The sequence below is a fragment of the Asparagus officinalis genome, chromosome 9 (assembly GCF_001876935.1).
Source record: "Asparagus officinalis chromosome 9, Aspof.V1, whole genome shotgun sequence".
In the NCBI taxonomy this organism is placed as follows: Eukaryota; Viridiplantae; Streptophyta; class Magnoliopsida; order Asparagales; family Asparagaceae; genus Asparagus; species Asparagus officinalis.
This window is the reverse complement of record NC_033802.1, coordinates 6,415,376-6,435,252: the sequence shown is the minus strand read 5'-3', so window position 1 is coordinate 6,435,252 and position 19,877 is coordinate 6,415,376. Positions and strand designations below refer to the sequence as shown.

The following is a 19,877-nucleotide window of genomic DNA, read 5'->3' as shown; positions in this document are numbered from 1 at the left end:
CTGCATCAATGCTTTCACCTCCATTCACCTTTATCCTTCTTTATAGCTGGCCTGTGTCTTTGTTCTTCTCTCATCTCTGCCCTCCGTTTGCTCGGTTTTGTTCTTGAGAGCGGCAGAAATGGGGGCTCCTTTCAGCCCAGAAACAATAATGACAAAATATTTTGATTATTTTCGTTGTTTGGACTGAAGGGAGCTCCTAATTCTTCTGTTTTTATTTGTTGTGTACTGGTTTTTTTTTCTAGCACTGGCTCTGGTGCTGATGCCACTGTAAGTTTATGTTGCTCCATGTTTTTTTTTTTCCTTTCAAGGGGTAGTTTAAGATAACTGTTAGGTTCTATGTATGGTGAAGTTATCACATGGTACGAAACCGAAAAAATTTAGAAAAAAAAAATGAAAAATTTTCAGTTTCACTTTTTTTCTTGAGCCTCATAGGTCCTGTTTTCCCTTTCTGATGCAAAAATACTGGTAATAGGTGTTGAGTAAATTATCAACTTCATCAAGAAATGAAATGATACAATCTTAATTATGGAAAGAGGGAAGGGAAAAAAAGGAACTAAAAGTATGCTTTAGTGATAACGAATCTTCAGTAACTAAGAGACAATTATACATGTTTGGACTTTGGCTTTTTTGATCATTACCCCTTAACATTGATATATCAAAAAAAAAAAAAACTATAGTAGACAAATCATCCCCTTGAAATTTGACCTGCATTGCTTCTAAATCAATCCTAGGATGCACAATCATGCACCAAAATTCCATATATAGAGCAAAAAATGATATAAGAAAGTAACCTTGCACTTTGTATTCACATCACTAGCATTTGATCAGTATCTCCCTCATAATCCACTTCATACTTCTCTAGCTTGTAAACAAAAACCTTGATAGCCAGATAAACACTCGTAAGTTTTGCTGGGGAAAAAAAATCTAAAAGTATACCTTTCTGACACATCCATGAAGTAAAACAGTGTAATTCTTCTATAGTTCAGTATGAATCGAGCGTTCAAAATTCCATGAGTGTTGATGCAAGTCTAAGTAAAGGCTCCAGAGCACTTGGTGCAAATTTCCTTGCAAAGAGATAGCACATGCTAGTCTCCTCAAAGTTATAGCTACAGAGAGTAGCATTCTCTCTTATCGACTGGATGAATTCCTCCGTGATTGCCCTGTGCCCGTATCTTGCTGGGTGGGGCCCGCCCCTCGACCAGTCGACCCAGGTCACCGTCCTGTTCGAGTTCAGAGCTCCATAGAACATGTTCAAGTAAGTAGGGATATAATGCTCGTCCGGATAACAAGAGGGCTTGCAGTACTTTCTGAATAAATTATAGTACTTAAAGTCAGCAACAATGTTCACAGCTAATTCTCGGTTGAGCTCAAACCATTCTGACCCTTTTCTCCATTTTGAGAGCTTAATGTCGGGCCACATACGGCGACTGTAACGACCACGGCCACGAGGAGAGTCTTCGTCATAAGATTCGACGAAGCTGTGAATAGAGTTCACTAGATAGTTGTAGACGTTGGGGAAATTGAAGACGGGAATGCAGCTCTCAGAGATGAGCACAAAGCGTTCGTTGGAGAAATCTAATAGAGCATTGGCTAAGAGACGTTTCTCTGCGTCTACTAGTGATATCGAACCCCATGAGGTCTCCTGCGTATAATAAGCAAACAGGATGAATTATATGCCTTCTCCACTCAAATAATATGCATATGTAACTGAACATACGCTTACTGAATTACAGAATGTTGTATGTGCAAAGCACACTTGTCAGTGGCTCCAAGTTCTGAACATTCATTCGTATAAATTTAAACATAGCATGAAAGTAATTATGTATCTATGCTATGATGGAAATTCCTCAGGAGAAGACTGTTTTTGTTGGCTTTATTGACATCTTTTAAAAGAACTTGAAGTCCTTCAGAAATATGGCGGTGAGACAACAGAGCTTAAGATTAACAAAACTTTTATAGTCAATAACTATTAGTGCTAACAATAAAATTGACATGCTAAAGATCTTCATAGTCCCGACTGCACGAAGATGTCCAGACAATTATCCCAATATATATCCAATATATATGTATACAGATATATTTATATCTACCTATATGCACTTGCATGTGCACTGCTCAATGAGCATGTTGCTCTGTGCTATACTCTCAAAAAAAAAAAAGGATAAATATCATGAATCTTCTGAGAAGAATAAACTTTAAAAATTAGTCTAGAAGGCACCTACCAACAAGAAATAAGACTGATATTGTTACACAAGCACATAGCAGAAACCACTAAGACTGGTACGTACATCATTGGTTGGTGTTAGCCTTGATACGTGGTATGGCTCCATACATGCAAGCACAGGGAGTTAGTTGTAATAGTACTTAAATATTTGCTAAACCATAGTAAACTTGTCCTTTAAAATGGTGAGGCCACAATGTTGCTATGAACTGTTTATGGTTCATAATAGAACTGATTAGCATATGTCGGAAGCTGTTAGCCTCACATTCGTTCGCTAGAGTATCTTTTGCTTGCAGCCCACAAATTCTCTGGATGAAAAGCCAAGCTAACTTAAAGAACCTAGACCAAAGAATAGAAGCAATCTCGAGAATAGACGAATATCCCTGAGCCTAGATATGGGTGACAGTTCAAACAAGTGGAAATATATGTTTCTGCCCTTCTATAATTAGATTAGCACTACATCAAAAGAAGTTCTAAAGGACATTTGCATTTGCCATACCAACTTCATTATGACAGTGTAAGGATGACAACAAAGCTTTTTAACCAGGGTTTATTAGTCACCAATTTGATTACCTTTATGCTACAGGTATAAAAAAAAATTGATGGTTTTGACAGTTTCAAATCAGATGGTACACAGAATACTTCAGTTTAGTAATCAAATGTGCTTTTTCCTTTCCTTCAAATTGTACCACTAGACTAATAACAGTATTCATTATAATCAAACATACAAATCGTATGACTAGACAAATAATTTTATTCATTATAATCAAACAGAAAAAAGATATTTCCTCTGTGCGATCATAGAGAACGCACCTGAGAAGGTAAGCTAAATGAAAGAATTGTGCCGAAAGGAGGCAACTTGTAATTTTCAGCAAATTGTATGGCAATTAAGCTATATCCTTTCACGTAGAACTAACTAAGCATTGTTTCATGTCTCCCCTTTCCTTCTCTAGTACACCACGCCATCAACCAATTGAACAAACAAATAACCAATATAAGTTCAACCCAGGCTGTCAAAGAAATCATACTGAATCCTAAATGGTAGATAGTATTTCCATCATTTTAAAGGGTTACAGCTTTCTCTGCATCATATATTCTTAGCATTGCTTCTCTAAAGGTGAGAATTGGTATGAGAATTTAATGCTTGGAAGGTTTAACAAAATAGTCATTTTATAAACATTCCCACACAGTCCTAACTAAAATTTGAATATAAAACAAGAACAACTGGAGGCCAAATAAGTAGACAGTATGGGTGCTGTATGAATTTTCTTAAAATTAAGGTTTTTGTTCTGAAATATTTAATAACATACAATGTGATACTGAGTAGAAAAGGATATACTGCAGTCATATTTTGCTCATGGGGTTTCAAGCACAAGCCCTAGTAACTGCAACATTTAGAACAGGTTTCCTACAAATTTGATACTTTTCTTAGGAGTATAAAAGTCCTTCGAAGGAATAATGAACATTTATACAGGAGCTTTGGAAATTCTCAACAAAAAAAAAGAGAAAAAATTCTCAAAATATTTTGACGTGAAACGTTAATGTATCATGCCAGAAACTAATGATCCTCCAGTTTAATGTACATATTAGGTTTACCGTTTACCAAAGACATGAAAAAAAATCGCATAAGCATTTAATGAGTTTAGAAATGAAAATTAAATCAATGTGAACAATGACAAATCATCGTGAATATACATTAACAAAACATGTCTAGCCTAACATCTCTCATTTAGATCAAATCATAAGATGTCGATAACATAAGATCATTGTTCCAATGTAAGATACAATAGCGGGCAAAAGAAAAAGGTAAAGCTCTGTTAGTCAATTAGAAAAGAGGCAACCAAAAAGAGGAAAAAGGTTCCTCACACTTGACAATTTGTAAGAAATGACATGGCAAACCAATTAGAGAAAGAGTTCCACATGATTGACAATTTGTAAGAAATGGCATGACTAATCAATTAAGAATTCACACCTGTCGAAGTTTTTTTTTTCCGCATGCTACTTGAGTGAAAGAGTTGAAGGTAAGGAATAATGGACATTCTCCTAAAAGGGTTCTAAAATGTCAAAACATTATTCGTCTCAATCTAACATTTTAGGCCTACTTCTTTGGTCCTAAGAAATTGGTGAAAACCACAATTATCAATAAAATTTCAGCAAAGCACCACAATTAGCATTTCAATGCACAATTACGAACAAAAAAAAGCTATTTTCATTAATCATCAACGAATTAAACTATTTTCATTACTTATCAATGAATTAAGCTAGTGAATTTTACTCAAAATAAACTATTATGTTCATGTGCATGTCTATAGAATCATCATTCTGATTTATTCAATTAACAAAAATTTACATTTCAATGCACAAATGCAATGCTATTTTACTTACAATCATTCAGTTACACAATCTCTCGATGTGGACTAACAAAACTATCCAACATAAACAAGAAACACAATCATAAACCCATACCTCACTTCGAATCTGCCTCCCATAGAATGGAGAGCTATCATTGACAATAAGCTTATACCCGGGAAGAGAATGCACATAAATCGAATAAAACCCTTCGTGCCCCGCGAAAAACATCTCCCACAACTTCAACAATGGCAATGCTCCCCTCGTCATGAACATGAACGCAACCTTCGGAACTCTCTTAAATGGGAACTTCTCCTTCTTCGGCACCAATGAAGCCCTCCAAAAGAGCTCATCATCACTCATATCATGCATCAAATTGCTCGGGCTAACGAAACTCGCTAAGCTAGTGTTATCCTTGGCACAGTTTGTGGAGTACATTCTTTTAGGGAAGAAGAGCTCAGATTGTGTGTGAAAATAAGGGGTAATATGGGAAGTTAGTGATAATCCCAAAACAGCACCAGCCATGAATACAACCATGAAAGATACAACCTTTATCAACCTAATCGACCAATCTTCTTCATTCTTGCCTTTCGAATGATGACTCATCTCTGTTTTCTATCTAAAGTTGCGACCTTTTACAATTTTACAAATTGATGAACTGAATAAAAATTGGAGACTCTAGGGAGAGAGCTTGGATTCAAAAAGTGTAAAGATCGAACCTTTTCTGGGTATCCGCATTTGGGTTTGATCGAAGTTTGGATCGATTAATGGAGATCAGAGGTTTTGGTCGATCTGCGACAAAAGAAATGAGAGAGGGGGGGAGAAAGAGAGAGAGGAATGAAAACTTTTTGCCTCGGTTTAACGTTACATGATGTTAGTTATGACATGGAGGCTATTTTTAGGAGGTAATTAAGGTTTGGAGTTTCTAGATTGATTGCTTGAATTAATTAATTTATTAATAAAGTCGGTTTTTTCTTTTTCTTTTTCTTTTTTCAGGTTTATAGCGTGGGTATTATATTTGGCGGGCACCTTTGTTTTGGGGATATTAATAATGAATGGAGGGTGATTGACTTTTTTTTCCCCACATGTAGACAACTCTTAGCTAATATTTAGAGTACTGCTATAATAAAAAATTTATACTATTTCGATAATATAAGACCAGCGCACCTGGGATTTTCCTATTTCTAAAAGAAACTCACGTACCAGAGAAGTAATGCAAAAATTATGGCATCTAGCCCTTATCGTTATATCAAATTCATTAAAAAATAATACTTATATATTATAAATATATGATTTCTATTTAACTTATTAACATAACAAAATTAACAACGCGATCGGTTGATTGCCTTTATTTGTAGTTCTAGCTAATAGATAATTGTCAAATATTTATATTTAGTTTAATGTTATCCAAAACTATAATAAAATGTTAGTAGTATCAGTTTACTATTTCTATGAAAGATTGATATATAATGATCCGTTTAAATAGAAAGAAACAATTACCCAAAGTATATGAGATGGAGAATTTTTTAATGGTCCAAGGTGATTTTGGGTATTTTTTTTTTCTTCTGTTCAGGTGGTCCAAAGTGATGCTCATATTCCTTGCTAAAATTGCCCACTCTAAATGTAATAAGTGAAGGATCATGACAAGCACTTGCTCGATCATGGTTCACGCCAAACTACTCTTCCAACTATAATTTCATGATAATGGCCCCAAAAAATATTCCGTCTCTACCCTTTCAACACTACTTTATTTAGTGTCCAAATGAGCATTTCCAAATGAGCACTTCCAAAAATATATTTCCATAATGTTTGTTACGTCATTTCACTAAGTTTGGTTGGGACATGAGATACTGATGACGCCACAAAATTCCACTATCAACAAATTAATTGTTTTAAGCGGCAAACAAATATGTTATTGATGACGAGTGCGCACCCATTAAATTTTTGGGGAAGGGAAATGGTGGGTTAGGGTTAGGTTAGATACGGTGCCCACTTGAACATGACAAAATTTTTTTTAACTGAAAAATAGGGTGAGGTACCATGTTCATAAGATATATTATATAAAGATATTCAAAAGAAGTCTGATACAAGAACAAAAACCAACAACAGAGCCGAGAGGTAAGAACACAGTAGGGAAGTTGGTAAGGAGCGGACCTGGTCGTCACCTACCGAACTAACACTAATAGTGTTCTCACCCAAGACCAAAAAAACAAACAAACTAGATACTATGTAGTCTGATACATCAAGGCCCAAACACAGTAAAAAAGAAAAAGCCAACAACAACCATATCCTACTCAAAACACAGTGAGAACTAGGGTAGAGAGGAAGACTGGCCGCATCAACTGAAATCAGAGAGATTGTCCCCGAAAGCTCCATCGATCAGTACCCTTCATGGCGATTTCTTGCATTTTCAGATTTTTAGCAGCCCGACGAACACGTCTCGCCAGTCTATCTTCTTCACCCACTGTCCAGAACATGACATACCTAGCAATGTTAGCAGCGATATTAATAGGGTTTGCAGGGAAATCTCTAAATATGATATAATTTCTACAACTGATTGCATTAAAACTTGTAAGGTATTGCTTTTTGTTGGAGGACATAATTGAATTTATGGGGTATCATTTTCATGTAAGCCAATTTAATTACACCTTCATGTATTAAGGCAAATGCGGGGGAGGTTTATTTTTTCTTTTCTTTTTTTTTCTGTATGATTGTATTTTCTATAAAGATTTCTCAATGGATGGCAAAAAGATGACAGAGGGAAACTTTTAGCAGCAACCTTCTATGTTTGTGAAGAATACCAATTTACTGACTAAAAATAACAGAAGCAAATTTACCAAAAAAATTACATAATTAGGTATCCCAAACTTTGTTTCTAAGTTCATCATTTTTTTTCCTTTTTATTGTCTTAAATGCAAAACTATACTTACACATAAAATTTCTACCAATCACCCTCTTTGATACAACTATAGCTCAACAATTCACAAGAATCATAGACTCTCTTGCCTAACATAAACTAGCAACTACAAAGTGACCATTGGTAGATTAACTAATCAATCCATTATCACGCTATATACAAACTCGAGTAGCGCCCATCATCTACGGGTTAACATCTATAAGATCTTCCATTGTCTACAGTAAATATGGACATCTTAGTTACTTGGGCCCTGTTTGTCAAAGGGTTAAGAAGAGGGATTAAGAAGAATGATTAACATAGTTAGCCCATTCCGTTTGACAAAGAGTTAAGGTAGAGGGATTAAGGAGAAAGATTAACATAGTTAGCTCATTCGATAATCTGAAGGACTAAATTATTAACCCCTTATAAAAGTTTTATTTTAACCCTTATGATCATTTGTAGTGCTTGGGAATAACTATGTTTTACAATTAAAACGAAAAGTCTGGAAAGCTAAATACGTACTTTATTGTTTGACAATTTTTCATATTTTCTCTTCAATTTACATTAAATCAAATAAATTTTATTACGCCCAGTAAAAATTCTATTAGAACAATTACTTATATGATTTACATCGTTAATGTAGATCATCTCATTTTATGGAGTGTTCCCATAAAATCTTTACTCAGCCTTGCGAGAACCCTCATCCCAAAAGAACCAAACCCGAACTCGACCCGAACCAATTGTCACAAGAGGTGAGCGCTATCTTACACTCACCACCATCCTGCACCTCTCCGTGCTCAGACAAAGCCAGAACCAGTCGTTTCTGATAATTTTTTTCATCATCCTTTGTTTTTTATAAATTATCTGCTGTACAAATCCCTCCCTAAAAAATCATCAAATAAAAATAAAAATAGAAGAAAAAAAAAATCCACCATCGTACTTGAAATCGACCTCCTTTTTTCCCTTTTTTTCTGGAGCTCTAATTTTCTTCTTCTCTTAATAATCCATTCAAATGGGGATAAAAGTATTGGCCCTTTCCCTTCCCTCTCCAGCCTCTCACTGTAAGATTTTCTTCACTTCACCCTTTGAAATCCTTAAATTAGCCAAATTTAGAAGAACCCATGTTTTAGTTTTTGTTATGTTGAAGAAATTTGATGGCCCAGTTCTAAATTTGGGTTTTTTTTTTGTTGAAATTTAGGGGAGAGACTGTCATCATCTAATCAAGCCAGCACACGAGGAGTAATAGAGATGGGTGTTTTAGAGCTTGGCTCTTCTAATCTCACTCAGTCAGCTTCTTTATCTGCAAGGTATTTGTTTACTTATTAATTTATTTCTAGTATGATATCTGCTGCCATTTTTTTAATTGATTTTGGCATTGTTGTCATATGGGGGTTTGTTAATTAACTGACATTATTATATTCCTATGGTCACTTGGAGTAAAATAAGAAATTTGATGATTTCAGCAGTCAAATTTTGTATAATCAATCTATAAATCTCCTTTTCGTGCATTTTGTGGAGAGTGCATTACTTCTGCTGTTTCAGATGCAGAATTGCTTAGCTATATTCTTACCTGGTGCAATGTGAATAGGGGAAAAAAAAAACATTCAGTAACATGAAATGTGGGGTAGAATGCTATAAAAGTTGAGATGAATAGGTCAATTGTTATCTAAGGAAACTTGAAGAATAGGGTTTTGGGAGCAAATCTGCATCAAAAGAGTGATATGCATCTTACTCTCCTTCTAGTCAAACCTTATGTAGCCTTTTTGAGGTCCAAATTGAGAGTTCCTCCTAAAACTGGCAACTTCTCCATCACCATTATGGTAATTATCGTATCACCAAAAAGTAGAGTAAACCAATCACATGGAGGCTTCTTTGCTTATTGACAAACAAACTAGGACATGAATTGTAACAATCAATATTGTTGTGTATGAGGCAAGATAAATTACTGATTACTTTGTTGGTCCATGTTCTTATTAAAGTTCTTCTGATTTATGCTAGTACCTGCCGTCTGTGTTTCAAATGTTTGTATTGCTGGTTGTCTTCGCAAGCTCTCAAGCAATTGTAGTTATCAACAGTGATGTTGTGTCCTGTGATTATTGTTGGAAAATTGCATGATTATTCTTATCTCGCTTGTTGCAAATGATAATTAAAAAAAGGGAAAAAAAGATTTGTTGAATTTCTTCTTGAACTTGCTACTGCAAAAGAAGTAGCTATAACTCTTATCTATGTTTTTTGTGTATCACTTCAATACTTTCCAGCAACTAATGCAATAAAACCTGAGAAAATCTTCTTATTTTTCACTTTGCTATAACTGCAGATGTATTCCCAGACCAGCATGTACAACTCAGGCGCCGAACCAATTACCTGGACATCAGATGGAAGTTTGGAATAGATCATCTCGTTTAAAGAAATCATTAGTAGCCAAATATAACCCAACATTTCATGATCCACCTTCACATGGCCACAGGAGATCATTCGAGACACTTTCATCAGCTTCGGACGTAGTGATGACCTCTAAAGCTCAGGAAGTAGCAAGCACACTCCTTACTGGTAATGAAAAAGTTGGCGTATTGCTGCTCAATCTTGGAGGTCCAGAGACCCTTGAAGATGTGCAACCTTTCTTGTTCAATCTTTTCGCTGACCCGGTAAACCTTTTTTATGTTTCATTCATACTGTTATATTCTTGTGATTCTTGTTGATGTGCTGGAATGCGTCTAGGGCACTGCTGTATTAGATGTATCTTCCTCCTTTTGTCTTCATTACAAAAACTCATCAGGAAATTATTTGTGCTGATCTTACTGCTAGCATCACGAACTGGCTTTAAATATAATCTCAATTTTTCAAGTTTTTCTATTTTTTAAATATTTGAAAGGAAAGAAGAGATTGAGTTGGAGAATTTATTTTCAATGTTGGACCTAAAATTTATACCACATTAGCATTGATATTATTTGGAAGCCTTGAATAGAAAATACGAGAAATAATTCACTGATTTCTGAGACAAGGCTAATTAGCTGCTAAACCACAAAGATTTTATGGGTTAAGGCATTTTCTAATTGGATTTTTGAATGCTGTAAAATAATAGAAAAAACTACTATCTTAGCGAGATAGAAAAAAGATGAAACAATGATGGTCCCAATCTTATAAATCTCTTCATCAGTGATATGTCAACAACACTCTTGTAGCTTGCATATTCTTCTTGCAGCTGGTCTTGCCTTCATATGTTTCATCTTTTTTCTATTATGTCTAATCCTATTTTTAAATACCCTAACAATTGGTTATACTAAATTACAGGACATTATTCGACTTCCTAGGATGTTCCGTTTTCTTCAGAAGCCTTTGGCACAATTTATATCTGTTGCCAGAGCACCCAAGAGCAGAGAAGGCTATGCTTCCATTGGTGGCGGTTCTCCACTGAGGCAGATAACAGATGCACAGGCATGCTATCAAGTCATTTGTTAATATTAATAGTAGTATCTTTAATTGGTAATTCTTTTGACTTTGAATATGCCGTTTAGGCTTGAAAATAAGTCATGTGCACACCAAATTCCCTAACCAATTATGATGCACCTTTGTAGTTCCATGTTTTACCTGGATCACAGGGTTAACTAACACACAGGATTTGGTGATTGTTCTTCCCCTTTCTTTCATATAAACCAAAGAACATTTTTGCATACTTGATTTGTATGCAAGATATTCAAATTTCATAGAGTTTAATAATCATGACATCTCTGCCAAATTTTGGATAAGGCCCTTCTGCTTATTGATATGTTTCATTATTTTTGGGGCTTTAAACATTCTGACAACAGTTTCTGCTTCACCGTAATTTATGATGGTCTTGGGCTACATCTCCGGTAATGATTCATTTATTCTTTAAATCTATACAAGATACGTAGATGAACCTTCAACTCCCTATATCCAAATTGTTTGTAAATGTTTGCTCTAGATGGTAGAAAAAGAGAAGCTAACAATTATCTTTTTTTTTTACTTTTCCCATTTGAATGATGCTATCCATGTTTAATTTCCCTTTTTAGTGTACCTGAGAAGCATCATATTTGTTTCAATTTTCAAAGAAAGAAGATTTAATATAAACGTTGTTATTGTAATTCCTTCTTAAACTTTGCTATTGACGAATTGCAACTAGTTATTCATTCTTAACATTGATATATTTCTATTCATGTTTTAGGCAGAAGAATTGAGGAAGGCCTTGTGTGAGAAAAATGTCCCAGCAAAGGTGTATGTTGGAATGCGTTATTGGCATCCTTTCACTGAAGAAGCCATTGAACAGGTAAGACATTTAAACCAGAATGCACATTCAAAAAACAGTGTCTTACCGGTTATGTTGTACATGCACCATGATGTAATTGGATTTGTAGTTTAAATTATTTATTTTTTGATGCATGGCAATACCTAGTTTTGTGTATTTCCCTTCACATATAGACTAGCAGTGGTATGTGAAAAGAAATTCAATGTTCCCTCAGCAGAATTGCATTTATACGTAGATAAGCAAATGCTGCACACAGTTATTCAAATATTGCCAAAAAGATTTGTTACAAATGAAATATTCCTAGACCCACTTCACATTTTTCTTTTAATCTTTCAATAGCTAGGAAATGTGACTATGATAAATACCATTTTCTTTGGCTATTTATAGTATTTCTGAAAGGGACATTTGCTGCAATTCACACCTTGTGCAAGATATTCCATATCAGAGAAGTTAATGATGGAATGTATATGCTTCTCTTTGATTTTGCTGTATTTCTAGTTCCATGAAAAATATGTGAACAACAAGACAACTATATTATGAACTACTAATTAAATCATACAGTAGAAAATGCAATTATTACACCCTAATAATTAACTCTATCCTTCGACTTCTTACAGATAAAACGGGACGGAATAACAAAACTTGTTGTGCTTCCTCTTTATCCACAATTCTCCATATCAACTAGTGGCTCAAGCCTTCGTTTGTTAGAGGGTATATTCAGGTGGTGCAGTTCAACCTTCGGTAATGTTGTTGTGATGTTTTTATATGGCAATATGAATCTTATAACATTGATTTAGCTTTGTAGGGAGGATGCATATTTAGTTAACATGCAGCATACAGTTATACCTTCATGGTACCAGCGTGAAGGATACATTAAGGCCATGGTTAGTTTAATCGAGCAGGAGCTGCGTAAATTTGGATCTCCTGAAGAGGTACTCTTGCTTATTTGATTAATTTTATAACTTAATGCTATTTGACTAAGAGTATATGTTTACGCATTTACGTACTGGATTCCCTGAAGTTTATACCTTCATGGTACCCTTAGTAAAATGCTTGTCGTAGCTGTGGAATTATATGCAGATTCCGAGAACAGATGTATTGTACATTCCTTGCTGAGGAGTGTGGAAACGCACATGCTGTCATTGCCAAAAGACCTAAAATAGCATGCTTGTGTAAGTGAATTAAGACTCTAAAGAGCAGCTTCATAAAAACCCATAAAAAAAACTGTACTGAGCTTTTTCTATGACAAAAATATAGTTAAGCAGTATCCCCAAACTCTCAGATAAGCTCTTAGGCTATTTCCCTTGCTTTTTATACAGTGCACTCACTGGACTTGTTATGAGTGTAACACATGGATTTTTTTCCCTTTAGTAGAATGCTAATCGGTGGACAAACGCAGAGAGACTGGCTAGAAAAGATCTTACTCTGCTGCAGATTTTTTGAACTTTTTAGAGAGAGTGGAAAGAGTTATCTTAAACAAAGTATGCCAGTTGCTAAATTGATGGTAAATTGGTAATGAAATTGAGAACTCTAACAAATTGAGAACTAAGGGATGATTCACTCCTGGAGAACATAGTTATGACATGATTGCAAGCAGGAGATGATCGTAAAATTTGAATACAACTTAAATGTTCATATTTGATAAGTGAGGATTTTCTGCCTAAAAAAGATTAGTGGAAATTAAAGAAGACTTAATTAAATCTGATTACATGAATTTGGTGTTTTACTGGGAATAGAACCCTGATTGTGAGGACTTTGAGATAGAAGTTGAATATGTAATACTGATGAGTTAAACCTGCAAGCTTTTAAGTTCCTGTTGTCTTCTTTTCGTCAATAGTATTTGTTCTTTCTCTTATCTACTCTCTAGTATGCTTTCTTCATCCATTTTCAAGCTCATAGCATCATATGCTTTCTCCTTTCACTGTATGAGCTGTTATTATTATATTTCATAATCCAGTTTGTTGACTGGTTTTAGGTTAGGATTTTTTTTAGTGCTCATGGAGTACCTCTCGCATATGTGGAAGAAGCCGGAGATCCATATAAAGCAGAAATGGAGGAGTGTGTGGATTTAATAATGGAAGAACTGGAAAAGCGAGGAATCACAAATGCATACACCCTTGCCTACCAGGTAATGAATCATTGATTTATGCTCCCTCCACATACTTTTCCTAGATATAATAACAAGAAAAGAAGCCCACCAACTCCTGTATCTTATGCATTTTATGCCTTATGTATTGAATTTCATGTCGCAACTGACTCGCAAGTCTTTAATTAACTAAAAAATTTCTAATTTTTTAAGTTCCTATTTAATATAACAATTTACTTATATACGGTTAAGTTTGAATGAGTGTAACAATTTTCAGAATAGTTCCTTAGTTAATATTTTCTAAAGTTTTTTTTTTCTGATTACCAACATTTATACCTGTAGGGTCTGATTTTGCTTATGTATACCAAGTGTAGGATCGTGATCCTTAAGAATAGAATGCACTCTTATAAAAATCTGCGGAAGCTTTACACTTAAACACTAGAGGGTGAGTTTGCAAAGTAGATTATAAATTGCAAAGAAAGAATGACAATCTCAGAAAATGAACATCACAAACACAAGCATGTATACTGGTTTCACCTTCCTGGTGTACATCCAGTCCCCAAGCAAATTCCGCTTGAGAGTTTCCACTATGATTTTGAAACCTTACAAAATCAAAAGCAAACCTGACCAATTTGCAAGACCATGCAAATTACAAACCCAATTGACAAGACCATGCCAATTGCCACCCAATCTCTAAACCAAGAGATCAACCCTCTCAAACCCGAGAGAAATCATTTTTGAAGCAAGAACACAATTGATCCTATAAGCCTTGAATGTGTAGTGAAGTGTAGCAGTAGCTTAGGATTCTTTTAACTCTCTGAATATTGCTTATACAATCTCTAAGAATGATTGAAACCAAGGCAATATCAGAAACTCTCTTTTTCTAAACACTTAGCATGAAAATCTGGAAAACTAGAGAGTGAATATGCACAAATGTTTGATCTTATGTGTATGAATTAGTTCTGCAAATTTCTGAACTTATAACCTATTTATAGCCCTTGAAAAGACAAGTTTTTAACCCCTAAAAACGTACACAAAACGGATATAAACAGTCACTTATTCAAAACCTGAAATCTGAAAAAACCGTATCTGTAGTCGATTACAAGTCATAGTAGTCGACTACACTGAGTCTAAACAGACTCTGTGAAGTCAGAAAATTACTTAGTAGTCGACTACAAGGCATAGTAGTCGACTACACTGTAAACTCACAGATTCTGGAATTTTCTTTTTAGTATTTTGACTGTAATTTTCTCATCCGATATCAGAATGAGGTGATTTAAGATTTGTTGAAAAGCTCTTGAAGAGACCTACAACTTTGATCTTTTGACTTTTTCCAGATTCTAATTGATAAAGGGTATAAATGAAATGTTTTAAGACTCACTCAATATCTATAAACTCTAATGACTAACATAAGGGATTTCTATTGTTAACCAACACACTAAGCATGTGTTAGTGTGTTCTAACACTATGTGTGTGCATGTTTGTGAGTGATCAAGGTTTGTACAAATTTCTAAGCAAAGAAAATATAAAATTACATTTTGACAATAAAGTATATCTTCTTCTTTGCTTCATTTTGCCTTGAACTCATCTATGTCTTGAGTATCTCTTTGAATATAATTGTTGATATAGCTCTGATACTGCAAAACAAATGTTAACACATAATACACACAACATATAATATTTGTTATCATCAAAATAAACTAATCTTGGGGTCAAGATTCTTAACAATACCTACCTTAAATTCTATGGCTGAGTTAACAGAGCCGAGTTGGACCGGTGGAATGGTTGAGGCCATATACTGATGAGACAATTATCGAGCTCGGGCAGAAAGGAGTTAAAAGCCTTCTAGCTGTCCCAATTAGGTACCTTTATATAACTTCATTGTATGGGCATACAATATGTTTGCCTTCTAATTGTTTGCTCCTTGGTTCTCAGTTTTGTGAGTGAGCACATTGAAACCCTTGAAGAAATTGATGTCGAGTACAAAGAGCTCGCTTTAAAGTCTGGCATTGAAAAGTGGGGGAGAGTTCCTGCTTTAGGATGTGAACCTACGTTCATTGCAGATCTTGCAGATGCGGTAATTGAAAGTCTTCCTTATGTTGGAGCAATGGCAGTCTCAAATCTCGAGGCTCGTCAGGTAAATAAATATTTCACTTAACTGGTTTTTGATTGGAGATATTATCTTTCCTGAAGGCGAAGTTACCGAGATTGTTTAGAAACCATCATGCTTAGGCGTTTACTTTTCCCATGAATTGAACTCAGATGAAAATAGAGAAAAGAATCAAGTTTTCTTCTGAGGCGAAGAATGCACCAACTAAACCATAATTTTGTACTCAACTTGTTGAATCTTTATGAGGAACACATCTCCAAAAAAAGTTAATGAAATAACCTGCGTTCTTCGCTCTTGACATTGAGAACCCTGCTACATATATTTATTCTTCTTTGATATTCTCAAGAAACTGCTTTGTCTCTTGGGACATGAGTTTTTGAATTCATCCTTAGATCATCTTTTGACTCAGTCCTTCCTCAGGATTATTTCAACTTTTCAAGGATAGATAACCATCATCTACTTCGCAAAAGAAAGCGTAAATTTCACAAAACTACCCTGGATCAAGCTTGGGGTGTTTTGCACAAAACCACCACAATCTTTTAATTATTATTATTACAGAACCATCCATGATGGCGGTTAGGATAAGTTGTCATGTGCTTCACATGTTTTGGACAATTTTGCCCTTACGGACTTTAGTGGGAGTGTTTCAGGTTCGGGTTGATATTAAGTTATTAACAAGGGTAGTTTAGAACTTTTATCCAAGACGTTAATACCGTTGGCAACCGTTTTCAGTAGTTCATTGTATTTTTCCACAATTTTGAATTTTTTAGTGGTTTCATCTAATAGAAAGTTTATGGCAGTTTTGTTTAAACCCCCCAAATTCGCGGTAGTTTTCTGAAATTTACCCTGAAAAAATACTAGCTCATGCGGCTTTAGAACAACTTGTCTTGGTTCTTGAGAAGTCGTCTATGTTGCAGTCTCTCGTCCCATTAGGGAGCGTGGAGGAGCTACTGGCAGCATACGACACCAAGAGAGGAGAGCTTCCTCCTCCGGTGACTGTATGGGAGTGGGGATGGACCAAGAGCGCCGAGACATGGAATGGGCGAGCAGCGATGTTGGCAGTGCTCGCTCTCTTGGTCTTGGAAGTCACCACCGGCCAAGGCTTTTTGCACCAATGGGGAATCCTTCCCTTGTCTTGATGACAACAATGATGGTGAAATTAAAGGTGAAAAAAAAATTGTTCGTCTCTTATCGTTATATAACTGTTATGGATTTTTCGATATGGGTATTTCTGTTGATTATTTACCCTCAAATGTCTTCATAACAGTGCTCTAGAATACACGAAGACATCGTTATCAATTACTATATATTTTATATGTACTGGAATGTGATACTCAAACTTGCAACATTTAACCTGGACAAGGAAGCAATAGTGTTTTTTTAACTTGTTATTGTTCCATTCGTTGGCTCATATGGCAGTTTATATAGTCATGATGTTTGGATAGAGATGTGTAATTTTTTTTATTGGGACATATGAACAGATTTTGTCAAGTTGCAAGTGGCTTGAGAAAATCAAGCATATCAGATTTCTGAATCTGTACAGGCTTCAGTCTTCTTCTGACTCTTCCTGAAAAAACCAACCGAGCGCTTCAAGATTCAGGATGAGAAATGAACTGACATAACATTCGGCTATGATACCAATTGTTGGGAACCAGTATAGATTCCGCCTTTAGGGTATTTCTGTGGAAAATTGTTTAGCGGGAAGCAAACAAAGCACAAACGAAAACTAATATGCGACACAAAGCAAGAAAGACGAGATATACGTGTATGTAGGCACATTGCTGAACCTCGCAAAGCTCGTCTTTCTTGCTTCATGTTACAAGCTAGTTTTCGCATGTGCTTTGTTTGTTTCTCGCTGACAGTTTTTCGGCACTAAACCCTAAAGGGTGGAAGCTCTACCGGTTGCCAACCGTATTCTCTAATGAAGTACTACAACTAACCTTACGTAGGTTAGAAGGAAATTAAAATGTCAATGACCTTATTGCATATAACTAGAAGATATAACTAGTAAGGAAGATCAGAACCTATCAAATTATAATGTTACTCAGAAATCTATTTTTCTTAATCTAGTTAGAGAGCATCAAACTCTAACAAGAACCACACCGGAACTAAAATCAGAATCTCTTTCCCCGGGAAAAAGTTAAAAAAAAAAAACAGATAATACATTATTTGATACATATCATTACAACATTCAATCTATTGCAAACTCATTCCAAATTGTACTTCATTAAACACAAAAAGCAGGGTTCGCACTATGTAGACATCACCATCCGAGACGGAAAAATCCATCTTATTTCTGTTTGGGGGCAAGACTTCATCTCGGTCGTCAAGCATGCGCTTCTTGCTCCACTTTTTCACTTTGGAAGAGTATATCGACCAACCGTTCCCTCTACGTTGGTCGACAGAGAGCACGGTGAAGTGAGGCGAGCTGCGTGGTTTGAAACCTAACATTGACGGTGCGAACCCTGCTTCTGGGTGATCTGGAAGGATCACCCACGACTTTGTAACAGGATTGCACACGTAATGCACATGATGCCATTCGCGGTCTCTTGCTGAGACGAGAAGAAGGCCATTGCAGCAATCGAGGGATGGTGATAGCCTCGCGCAGGGGCAAGAAGAGAAGGGCGGAATCGACATTGATTTTATCGGTGGGGTTGGCTTTGAAATACTCGATTGTAGAAGGGTGGTACTGAAAAAAGTGCCCGGCGGTGGGGGTTGATTCTTGGAGGATAGAGCGGGGTGATTATGTACAGCCATGATTTTGATACCCACTTGGACCTGTGGAGTGATTTCAAAGGGAGTAGGGAGAAGATTTTGATGACGATGTCTTGAGGAAAGATTGAGAGAAATGAGTCTTGTAGATCCATGGTAATCAACTTAATTGTGGGTTTTGATTACACTAATTGAATCTTAGCCATATATATATATATATATATGAGAGATTAATCTGGATTTTTTTTAGTAACTAAACTTGGTGAGCAAACTAAAATTTATCAAATACAAACTTGGCGCGCAAGCTAAGAAAGGCAAATTCTGCCCAGGTCAGACCCCCGCACTCAGTAACCGGTTGGGTCGGGTCACCACTGATTGGATCTTCCCGACCGGACCCATTTCATGTTTGGGCCGGGACTCCGAACGGCTAAAAACTCTCATTCGTGTGCCAAGTGATTTGTTTATGTTGAGATTATTAATACAGAAGTATAGACCTATATTGGACATAGGATAATAAAGAGTTATAGAAATGAGGTTAATAACTATAGCTTTTTGGTTAAAAATTGATTCCTAGGATCTACGTTTAAAATCCATCAACTCTCATTCGAGCTGGCTAGCTTTCTCCCCAACAATTTGCTAATTTATCTTTGGCAAAATTTCTCTACCGCTATCACCAAAATTAATAAACCATAATCACCTTCATCCTAACAAAAAAAAAGTCAAGTCCCAATTTTTTTTCGGAATTTTTTCGATGCTCAAACTATATGGTGGATTTTTGTCTCTATAATAATTATAGGGTTCAAATTTCGTATAATTTTTTTATACTGTAAGGAGGTGTTTGGTTCAATTTCTATAAATTATAGGAAATGTTTTTCACCCAAAATATGATTTCATTGTATTTCTTAAAAAATTATAGGAAAAGGTTTGAGAAGTCAAAAAGTACCAATTTTTTTATTTTTTTTATTTTGCTTGTTTGGTTCAAAACAAGAAAATAACTCATAACTTTATAGAAAATAACAATATTTTCTATAATTTGTAGAAATTGAACCAAACACCCCCTAAATTTATCGAAAAATGCCAACTTTATAGAAAAATGTCAACGTGGTGTCAGATTTTTCTGGGTGATTTTCGTCCATTTTGAGAGGAAATTGATTTCTGTAAATTTTGGTATTTTTTTGTATTTTACAGAAAATATTTCTGTAAATTTTTTTGAACCAAACACAGTTTATAAAAATCTAC

The 19,877-nt window shown here is 35.4% G+C and overlaps 2 protein-coding genes across 2 annotated transcripts; one reads left to right on the top strand and one right to left on the bottom strand.

Annotated features, from left to right (window-relative positions):
- LOC109824416 lies at nt 689-5,431 on the bottom strand. The gene is made up of 2 exons (XM_020391010.1): nt 4,688-5,431; nt 689-1,642 (listed from the first exon to the last, which is right to left on the bottom strand). Exons 1-2 carry the CDS (start codon nt 5,174-5,176, stop codon nt 1,001-1,003), a joined length of 1,131 nt encoding a protein of 376 aa, XP_020246599.1. The 5' UTR covers nt 5,177-5,431; the 3' UTR covers nt 689-1,000.
- LOC109823872 (ferrochelatase-2, chloroplastic-like) lies at nt 8,316-17,316 on the top strand. Its single transcript, XM_020390294.1, has 11 exons — nt 8,316-8,527; nt 8,665-8,773; nt 9,784-10,111; nt 10,758-10,901; nt 11,650-11,751; nt 12,348-12,451; nt 12,536-12,662; nt 13,706-13,858; nt 15,578-15,678; nt 15,752-15,953; nt 16,844-17,316. The coding sequence occupies exons 1-11, from the start codon at nt 8,479-8,481 to the stop codon at nt 17,063-17,065; spliced, it is 1,641 nt and encodes a 546-aa protein (XP_020245883.1). The 5' UTR covers nt 8,316-8,478; the 3' UTR covers nt 17,066-17,316.

Excerpts from the sequence above, each read along its gene's own strand:
- LOC109824416 (XM_020391010.1), bottom strand. The coding sequence starts at position 5,176 with ATGAGTCATCATTCGAAAGGCAAGAATGAAGAAGATTGGTCGATTAGG. Across the intron at positions 1,643-4,687 it reads GGAGGCAGATTCGAAGTGAG|GAGACCTCATGGGGTTCGAT; the intron begins GTATGGGTTTAT and ends TATTATACGCAG.
- LOC109823872 (XM_020390294.1), top strand. The coding sequence starts at position 8,479 with ATGGGGATAAAAGTATTGGCCCTTTCCCTTCCCTCTCCAGCCTCTCAC. Across the intron at positions 10,112-10,757 it reads TCAATCTTTTCGCTGACCCG|GACATTATTCGACTTCCTAG; the intron begins GTAAACCTTTTT and ends ACTAAATTACAG. Across the intron at positions 15,679-15,751 it reads CTTCTAGCTGTCCCAATTAG|TTTTGTGAGTGAGCACATTG; the intron begins GTACCTTTATAT and ends CTTGGTTCTCAG.